Source organism: Belonocnema kinseyi, chromosome 10 (assembly GCF_010883055.1).
Source record: "Belonocnema kinseyi isolate 2016_QV_RU_SX_M_011 chromosome 10, B_treatae_v1, whole genome shotgun sequence".
Lineage (NCBI taxonomy): Eukaryota > Metazoa > Arthropoda > Insecta > Hymenoptera > Cynipidae > Belonocnema > Belonocnema kinseyi.
Genome location: NC_046666.1, coordinates 69428506 through 69439567, shown reverse-complemented (window position 1 = coordinate 69439567; position 11062 = coordinate 69428506). Strand labels below are relative to the sequence as shown.

General features: G+C 26.5%; 1 protein-coding gene across 1 annotated transcript; it reads right to left on the bottom strand.

Moving 5' to 3' along the window:
• Positions 1 to 470: 470 nt before the first annotated feature.
• On the bottom strand, positions 471 to 10938 carry LOC117182215 (palmitoyltransferase ZDHHC23). Its single transcript, XM_033375290.1, has 3 exons — positions 10274 to 10938; positions 6922 to 7098; positions 471 to 2035 (listed from the first exon to the last, which is right to left on the bottom strand). Exons 1-3 carry the CDS (start codon positions 10801 to 10803, stop codon positions 1843 to 1845), a joined length of 900 nt encoding a protein of 299 aa, XP_033231181.1. The 5' UTR covers positions 10804 to 10938; the 3' UTR covers positions 471 to 1842.
• Between the last annotated feature and the right edge of the window lie 124 nt (positions 10939 to 11062).

The window sequence follows — 11062 nt, the reverse complement described above, 5'->3', positions numbered from 1 at the left end:
TCAAATTATCTAAATAAATTAAAAATTCCTTAGACTCTTTTAAGATTCCCCGAAATATTTCAAATTCTTTGAAATCCTACAAAATACCTCAGTTCTCGAGAATACATTTTTCGAAATCTACTAAAAATATCATAAAATTACGTAAAATTCTATAATGATATGACCTGAAATCCTGGAAAAGGCATTAGAATACCTTGAGAGTTTCAAAATTTCTTGAAACCATTGCATTACTCGAAAATCTTATAAAATCCTGTGAAATCTTTTAAAATATCTTAAACCATACAGTTCCTGTAAAACCGTTCCACACCTTCCGAAACTGTAGAAAGTTCTATATCCTAAAATATGTCAAACGCTTTAAAATCCCTTCAAATTAATTGAATTGATTCATCATTCCTGGGAATCTTTTAAAATTCCTTAAAATATTTCAAATTAAAAGCTCTTGAAAATGCCTTAGAAGTTTTAAAAATGCCAACAATTCTTAAAATCCCTTCAAATCGTTGAAATCTATTTAAAATGTCTCTAAATCTTTAAAAATACGCTGAAATATTTCAAAAAAATTCAAGACAATTAAGAAATATGTAGTTAATATAACCCAAGATTCAATTTAATGAAAGAAAAGTGAACCTATTATAGTTACATTATGAGCTACACATAGGGTACTATAGGGACCAAATTTTGAAAATAGGGTACTGTGATGCCTGGAATTGGAAAGTAAATCTCAGAATGCTTGTATTTCTCGAAACTGTGGCCAAATAATTCCCAGCTTATTCTCGCAATAAAACAGAAAGTAAAATAAAAACAAAAACGTAATAAAAAAATAAAATAGGTTCATACTCATTTGTGCACATGATTTAATTCACTAGCTAAAATGCACTTATGCAAGGCCTCGAAAAAAAAAACACTGAAGGAATAGACATAGCAGTCTTTCTAGTCTCTGTCAACAAAGAGAGCGTCGTACTGAAGAAAATACAATTTTCTTTAAGAAAAACGCTTGCAAAGAAGGAACTTAACATTAAATATGCTAGTTTTTCTACCACATTTACTTCCATTTATTTTCTACCACCAAAAATTTCTGTCTCTATATGTATAACACAGACTTGAGCCTTTGGCCTTTTTGCAGAATGAATTTCATCTAAAAAATAATGAAATCAATTTCCCTCCAAGTACCATCAAATTAACAAAGATCACATATAACTGGATTTAATGAAAGTGGTTAATTAAATTGCGAAGCAAATAAATAGCTCATTAAATACAAGATACCTCGACTAAATTCATATAATTTTAAAATTAGTCGTGAAACCGTAGCAGGTTTGAACGTCTCACAATTAAAACGAGGACTAAAAATTCGAACTTTTTTATTTTTATTAGGCCTAACTGACTAGTAAATTAAAATATGAAAGATAATTAAATGAGAAATTTCCTGATTTTTTTTTCGGGATAACGTCATTTTGCCGAAAAAGGAAAATCCGCCATGTTTGAAAATACCAAAAATATAATTATCGAAAATTAATTTCAAATGTCGAGTTTTTAAACTTCAATAATTTTATTATTGTAATATTTCAACTTCATAAACATTTTTCGGGTTTTAAATTATATTTCCGATATTTCTCAACATTTGAGATTTTCATTTTTCGGCAAAATAATGTCCCATTTTTTATTTTGTTTATGAAAAAGTAGAAATAAAGTTAAAAAATATCCTCATTTTAATTTCTGACATTTTGTGATTGGCTTTGTTCAATTTTCATCCGCGATTTATGTTCCGCATAATTATTTCAAAATCACGTAAGACGAAAGGATGATAATTTGACGTGATTTTTGAGGACTTTGAACGAAAATCGATACCTACGTTTTACAACAAAAGAGTCGAGATACACTTTTTAGCATTCCGTCATCGCAGTGACTTTCCCTACCCAGATTGCGTCTTTCGTTGGATGTCATCCCCTGGTAAATGAGCCAAAGGTGATAGATGAAATAACATGTTATGACTAGACCGACAAGTAGACTGTAAACTGCAGAAACGAAGCAAACTGCAATGCTGAAATCGAAGAAATTCCAGAATTAGAAACTATAAAAAAGACACAAACATTCAGAATTTAATTAAAATTTTTAAATTAAAAGGATGAATTGTAATAGGGAAAATATGGGGAAATTAAACATTCATTATCACATTTCAAAAATAAAAAAAAATCTTTTTACTATATAAGAAACTTGATAGTCTTTAAATCATGTTAAATGATTTTTTTTAATGATTTCTGCCATTAAAGAATTCTTGTTTTTTTTTAATAGGCATAATTACGTCGTCAAAAATCCATTTATGGAAGTTTTTGTATCTAAAATAAGCTTTTCAGGATGAAAATTTAATTTTCAAAATTCTCAGATTTTTCTTTGAACTTATTATTTACCAGCATTTTAATCATGTAATATTTTTAAGATCGGATCTGTCATAAATGAAATCAGACAATATTTCAGATACAAAATACGAATTTTTGAAATTTACTTATTTATTTTAAACAGAAAAAAATACTCTTTTTAACAAAATACTTGAATTTTCAACAAAATAAATAAATTTTCATAAAATAATTAAATTCTCAACCTAAAAAGATGAATTCTTAACAACAAAAAGTGTAATAGTTGATATTTCAGCCAAAAAAGATGAAGTTTCATTTTAAAAAATTAATTTTATAACCAGAAAGCCGAATTTTCAATGAACAGAGATTTTTTAGTCATGAAGACAAAAAAAAGTTTACCTAAATTGTTGAATCTCCAAGCCAAAAGACGAATTTTCTGAACAAAAATTGAATTTTCAACATTACCAAAAATTATCATTTGCAAGAAGATAGTTAAATTTTGACTAAAGATATAAACCTCTTTTTTTAAATCTTAACAAAATATTTATATTTTTTGCCAGACAGTTCAATTTTTAATACGAAATATCAGTTTTCAACAAAAAAGCGAAACAATCAACCAAAGAAATTAAGTTTATACTAAAAATATGCATTATCGGCAAAAAATGATTTCTTAACAAATTGGTTTAAACCAAATAGTTAAATCGTCAAGCAAAGAAGATTCATTTTCAACGAAACAGTTGTATATTCATCAAAGAAAGATGAAATTTCTACTAAAACAGATAAAGTTTTAAATTAAAGAAAAATGTTTTTAAAATATATTTGAATTGTCATACAAAAAAGATTTTAGTATCACTTTTTTAAGATTAAAATATGAGTTTCAAACAAGAATTTGTTACGAAAATTTTCAACCTGAAAAAAACGAATTTTCAACAAAACGGATCAATTTTCATCCAAAATGGATGACTAACAAGAATGTTAAATCTTCAAACAAAGAGTTGCATTTTTAACCAAAAATGATGTAATGTCTACTAAAACAGATGAATTTTTTAATAAAAAATTCACATTTTTAAGAATAAAAGTTAAGTTTTTACCTAAAAAAGATTACAGTTGAATTTTCAACTGAAAAGGATGACTTTTTAACAACATTGTGGAATTTTTAACCAAACAGTTGCATTTCTATCTAAGAAAGATACAGTTTGTACTAAAATGGAGAAATCTTTGAAATAAAAACACATATTTTAAAAAAAAAGTTGAAATTTTATCAAAACAAGATTTTCATTTGCCTTCTCAACATAAAAGTATGAGTTTTAAATGAGAAGTAAATTTTCTACGAAGTTACTTGAATCTTCAACAAAACAGTAGAATTTTCCACCAAAAAGGATGATTTTAAACTGCAAGTTAATTTTCTACGAAATAGTTGAATTTTCAACAAACATAAAAACCAGTTAATATTGTTCCCTGATTAATAATAATTAAAGATCAGAATCTTAAACTTATAATATTTTACATCTAAAATCTTTTATAAACGGAATAAAGCCATTTCAAATCAAAATGGAAATATTACAAATTTATTCTGTTTGACAGTCGTTGAAATTTATAGAAATTTTCTGACTTTTTTAAAAATTGTTGTTGGTTAAGTTCGTTTTTCACTTAACAGGTTTCTTTGGCGCGTAAAGTTAAATTCATAATAAATTCTTGTACAATTAATTTAAGTTATTGTTCATTTACGAATTTCCAAAAATTACGCACATGAACGAAGGACCCCCCCCCCCCTCCGAAACAAATCATAACAAAATTTCTCAACCCCTCCCTCCCCCTTAAGCTGATACAAAATTTAAATACGGTCCCTTAGCAATATTTCCTCTTCTAAAAATGTATTTATTAATAATTAATTTGTTATGCTTATAAGTATAATTAAATATTTTTTGTTAAGACTTGCTATTTGATCCTTACTATGTATTCATTTTTTGAATTTAAATTTGACACAACACTCTTCAATACTCATATTTTTATTTTATACTTGTAGTTCGACAATTTTTCAACCCAAATCTCTTTAAATTCTTTGGAATCTTTTTTAATGACCCTTGAAACTCTTCAAATCCGTAGAAATGTTTTGAAATAAAATTTAATTTATTCCCTAAAGTTCTCCAGAAATTCGTTAAAACACCATGAAATCGTAAAAATCCGTCAAAATAAGTACATAGAAAGCTTTTGGAAATCTTTGGATATAAATTAAATTTATTGATTAAATTTATGTAAAAAAAAAAGTTGGAATAAAATAAACAACAATTTTTTAATATTAAAAATACCAAAATTTGTTGAAAAAAAAATTCTTTAGAATCTTATATTAACTTCAAATCTTTAAAAGCCTTTGACATTTTCATATGTCATTAAAACTCCTTAAAATACCTTGAAATCTTTGGAAATCGAAAACCCATTAAGAAAGTTAGAAATCATTTGAAATTCTATACATATAAATTGAATTTTTTTAAAATTCGTTCAAATAAAATGCATGTGGGCATAGCAAACGTACACGTCCTGTATTTTTATTGTCTAATGTTAAAAACATAAACTATTTAAAAATCCATATTATCACATTTTTAAATATCAGGAGTTCTAAAAATATATTAAACGAGTTCAATAATTCAAGAAATGATTAATTCAAATTAGTAATATATGTTTAAAAGAAATCTACTTTCGTAGTTTTAATATTTTCATGGATGCCAATATTTTGCACGCATTTGGAAATCTCCACTATTTGCATAAACAATATATAGTTAGTCACATATCGATAATTTTTAAAAAGTAATATTTTTTAAATCTTCAATTCAAAATTTTTCATATTTTAAAAATGTGCATGTACAATCGATATGCAGAAATTTTTGAACTTAAAACGTCTAGAAATTTTGTAATATTAAAAAATCCAAATTATTTCATTTCTAACGCTTATTAGTTGAAATTGTATAAACACTTTTAACAGTATCTATTTTAAAAAAAAATTATCTACAAACTAAAACAAAAAGACTTAACTGTGAACATTTTTGAATTAAACCCTGTAGAATAAAACAATTTTAAATGAAAAATAGTTTTCATTTTAGAATAAAAAAATAAAAATTTTTGGATTCAGTTTGCTCTCACAAGAAAAGCTTAGGTTTCTTCATTCAAGAAAAATTTGGAGAAAGAAATTACTTTACATTTTTATAAATCTTTACATTAAGGAAATTTTACATGGAATATATATTTAAAGAAAAAATATTTCACTTCTACAAAAAACTACGCCTAATTTTTCCAAAATGTTAAAAGCTGGTTTCTGATAGCAAAATTGTAAGGTTTAAGCTTTAACAAACTGCACGGTTTAAAGATTTCTGATTTAAAAATGTAAATCCTCGCGCTCATTTTCAATTCTATAAACTGAAGAAAAAAAATGTTTTTTAACATAACATTTTTTAGATTAGATGTTAAATTATTTTTATTTCATGTCCTTTCAAACAAATAATTTTTTAATTGTTCAAAACTCAACACTTAAAATTAAAATTTGTTAAATGTAGCAATTAAAATTGTAACATTCAAAGTTTAAATGTAGCACTCTGGAATTTTTACGATTTAAGGATTTCCATTTGAAACAATTCAGTTTCAAATTATTTAGTTTTGAATATTTGATTCATATTTGTTCATTTAGAATGAAAAATATTGCTAAATTTAAAAAAACTGTACTTTTTCTAAATTAGCAAATTGTCTTGTTGAATAAGTTAACCAAGGGAATATTTTAGACTAAAACAACATTTATTGTTCAATTTTTAATAGTTGAAATGCAATTCAATTTGAAAGATCACTGATGAATTTAGGTTTATAGTTCATCAAACTTAAACCTTTCTAATCAGAAAATTTCAATTTGAAACGCTTTTAATTATTAAAGTCTTCAAGAATGCACTTTTAACATTTTTAAAATTGAAAATTCACACTTAAAAATGAAAATATACAAAGGAACATTAGTAAAGTACAAAATTTTACAATTACGAATATTAAACTGAATGACTTTATACCTAGAAAATTAACAATTAAATTGATCATAAAAGAGCGTGGAACCGAACTTATTTTAAATTGCATTATGTGATATAAAATTTATGTGAACGTGAAAAACTTTAATTTGTATAGATTTAACTAAAAAGTATTTTGGATTAAAAATGTTATTTAATTCGTAAATAGTTAACTCTCCTGTTTAAATATAAAGTTCAAATGGTTCAATTTTGAACGCTCGACTTTATATGACACTTAATTAACAAATTGACTTATTTGTTAGAAAATTAAACTTTGTACTTGATCAACTTGAAATATTTCATTTTTTAATTATTGAACTTTATACATTTGCATTTTAAAGTGTTCACCTTCTAATACTTTTTTTTAATGAACATATATTTTAACTGTTCCAATTTTATAATGGATAACAACTTCTCTTTCCAGTTATAAGTTTAGATTTATATATTTACATTTGAGAACGATATATGACTTTTTTATTTTGCAGTTTATTTATAAATAATTTATCTAATTTATCCACAAAAAATCATTTCCTTACTCTATTTCGTGGTAGACATCACTGCAGTCATCTGGTAGAAGAACGGTTCCAATCAGTATAAATGGATGACAAACAGTAGTCATCGTTAAATTGGAACCATATATAAAAGCGATTGCTGAGAAAAGTAGACAAGCTAGATACCAGCGTAAATTACTGGAACCTATGCAGCAATCCAACCTGGAGAACAAGTTGAAATTTTCTTCAATTATTTAAATTTTCAAACTTAAACTCATTCAGGAAAAGGAATCAAGTACCATTCACCAATTTTTTCATGAAACTAAAAACGTGTTGTAAATTCACCAATACCAGATAAAAAAGGAAGAAAAAAGTACTTTCGAGATATTTCTATGCTCTCGCGAACTGAAAAAATTTTGCTCCCAAAAATGTATCTAGTTTCGAGAAAACTGAAAATTAAATTAGGATTTTAAAATCACATGTAATTGATATTTCAACTTTAAATGATAATAGCGATTATAATCTTGCAGATTTAAAGGAAATCAGAAATTCGTTTATATATTATTTATTATTGAAATCATGAGAAAAAAAGTCATTAAAAATAATATATTTTATTATATTATTATTTTGAGAAAGTGATTAGTTTAGCATACTGAAGGGAATCTTAGTGCTTGACTCCTTTCGCATTTACACAATCGTCGTAACAATAGAGAAGTTTCACATTCAAAGAAAAATATTTTTTCTAAGGGGAGAATACCTTTACTTAATAAAAAGCTTATAACGCAACAAAAATATACTTTAAAATACCTGAAAAGTACATATCTTAATACCATTAATTTTGTATATTGATATTTCCAAATAAGTAATTTCATTTCATGATCAAAATTATTTCCAAATGTTTCTGAACTATAATGATAAGAGAATATTTTAACAGTAAATTATAGTGTAATATTTTTAAATAATCTTGTTCTTAACATTTTTCTACCACACTATAATTCGCAAACCTTTTCATGCTATTAAAAAGATGAGAAAAATGAAATTATGGATAAAAACTTAAACTATATAAATTTACGAAATGTAAACAATGTCGACACAGGTAAAAATTGTCATTATCGACAAATACAATTTCTGGAAATTCTTTGAATGATTAGGTTTTGTTTTAGAAAATTAATTTGAGGTTCTATAAAGATTTCAAAACATCTCGAAAAAGAGTCTGGAAGATTTTAGGACAATTTTTTCAATTTTATAGAATTTTAAAAAGTTGTAGGAAAACTGAATCATTTAAAAATATATTTAGAAGTTTCGAATATAATTTAAATTTCGAGGTGACTTCAAAAACATTTTAACAAAATGTAGATTTTTGAATATTTCGAAGAAAAAAAAATCTTCTGAGAATTTTGAAAGGTTTGGAGAATAATTTATTTGTAAGACTACTGTGAAATTTTTTAATGATTTGATTGCTGAAAAGTTATTTCAAGAGAAAACTGAAAAAAATTTTAAATGATTTCCTAACATTTCGGAAAAGAATGTAGAAGATTTTAACAATTAATGTAAGTTTTAGAGATATTTAAAAGTTTTAAAATACTGCACATATAATTAAAAACTTGAAAACTTCAGGATTTCCAAAAGTTTGAAACGAAATGTAAATTTTTAGAGATTTCGAAAAAAAAATTCGAAGCATTTTAATAATTTAGAAAAATTTCAAGAAAATAAACAATTTTTATTAAAATTTCTGGAAAAATTAGAAATGATTTTTCATGTTGAGAAACTTATTTGTAAAGATTTTTTTTTAGTTGTAAAATTTCTTTTGGTATAAATTTTATCTTTCTTGGTCAAAAAAATGTAACTATTTTCTTGAAAAATCATATATTATTTTAAAAGTGGTTTTTATTTGTCAGAAAGTTAAACTTATTGGTGGAAACTTAATCTGTTTCAGTAAAAATATGTTTTGACTGAAATATCAACTATTACATTTTTCGTTAAGATATCATTTGTTTTTAGTTGAAGGTTAATCTTTTTAGTTGAAAATTCCTCTGATTGTTTGAAAAAGTAACTATTTCATTGAAAATGTGATTTTTTCTATTAGGAAATTAATCTTCTCGGTAGAAACTATTTTGTAAAAAATTTGTCTCCTTTGGTACAAATTTCATCCTTTTGTTGGTTCAAAATTCATTTTTTTGCTTAAAAATTTAACTAAATTAAAAAAATTCTTTGCTTTGGTTTAAAAATGTATTTTTTGAACTAAAAATTTAACTGTTTTGTTTCTGGTTAAATTTTTTAATCTTTTTTAGTCGAAAATTCTTATATTTTGTTGGAAATTTGTCTTTTCTGGGAAAAAATGAAATTGTTTAGGTTGACCTCATATTCAGTTACAAATTCATTTTTTGTTTGAAGATTAATTATTATTATTATTATTATTATTATTATTACACCATTAAGCCATTTCCCTTTCGGGGTAGGCGTGACTCACTCGGCAGGGGAAAGGAGTAGTGTGTGGATGGGATAGAGATTGTTCAGATTGATCCAGAATTCTCGTGCTATTTATGTAAATAACACGTTCGTTCCGCAACACTGCTCCGACCCAGGTTGCTGATCAATCTCTCTAGAAATCACCCCAAGCGAAGAACCTCACGAAGCCGTTATGTAAGGTTCCCCACTTGGGTCCATTAATAGCCAAGGTCTTTGTTTCAGGCGTAATTATTTTGGTTAATTCGTTTTTTTGTATTGAAAATTTACTTTTCTGGCTGTAAATTGAACTATTCTATGTTTAGTTGAAATTTAACCTTTTTTTTAATGAAAAATCAGGTATTTTGTTTTAAATTTATCCTTTTTCGTAGAAAATTCATGTTTTCGATGGAAAATTCAACTATTTGGTAAAAAATTATTTTTTTCTTTTTGTTAAAAATTCATCATTTGAGTAAAAAATTAGTTTCTTTGGTTGAAAATTCATTTTTTGTTGTTGAATAATCAGGAAAGTCCTCTTTTTCCCTTAAAAATTCAACATTTTGGATGAGATTTTTAACACTAATCACTGAAAAATCTTTCTTGGTTAACATGCCCTCTTTTTGGTTTGAAGATTAGTATGTTTTAATTGAGGATTCAACTATTTTGTTAAAAATGAGTATTTTTGAATGAGTTCAAATGGTTTTGATTTAAAATTAAAATCTTTTTTAAGTCAAAATCGACCGCAGCTACGGGTACCGCAATTTCGGTACAAATAGCCACATTTTTTTCTGGTTGAAGTCTATATATATATTTTTTTTTTTTTGAATTTTTATTTAACGTATCTGACTTTCAAAAATCTGTTTGGATTTTCTATTTCCTCAAAAAACCTCACGCGCAACTGATGCTCTTAAAGTAAACATAATGGGTAAACTCGAGAAAAAAGAACAAATACCATTTGCAGTGGTATTCTCTTCCAAGGATGCACGTCTGACAAACACGACAATGAAACGCTTTTGGTGGAGCGCGTCTTCTGCAGTTAGGACAAAGTTCCCCACTTCCTTCACCGAGTTCTAGACCCTGGACATGATTTCCTTCCTGTATGATTTGATCCGCTAAAATCCTAGTTTTGTATCCACAGCACATGGCACCGACAACACAAACTATAAAAACTAAATTCTCCTCTGGCAGGATCTCGAGCAACGGCACGACACTGCATTCGAAGACGAGCATCATCATTAGCACACTCGTGATTGTCCACATGAAAAAAAACTTAGTCCGCAGTAAAAATCGTAGGAAATTGTTGTGCAAGTAATAAATCAGGAGAGGGGTTATCACGAAAATTAGGACGGTGCAGAGGAGGTTTTGTGCTGCGATAACCGCCAAGACGGGAACTGCGAAAAGCGGTATCACGGCGTCGACGGAAATTTGTTTAGCACCACCATTCCACGTACAATGATTACGAACTCTATCCCAAAGAATCATTTTACATTTGCAGTTTTATAGTCTCGAAATATAGATTTAAATCACTTTTGTTTTGCGTCAGCGGATGCTGTGAGAGCTCATATGTCAAAACCTTTTTGAGGTTAGGAATCTGTCGCAGTCGTCGCGGTCGCGTGGAGTGACTGAAGTTGTAGCACTGCACTGCGCACGCGTTGCATCGTCAGTTTCATTGGTTCTAAACAGTGTGCTTTTTTGAAATTGTTATTATTATTATTATTTTTTAATTAAACTTTTACTCGGG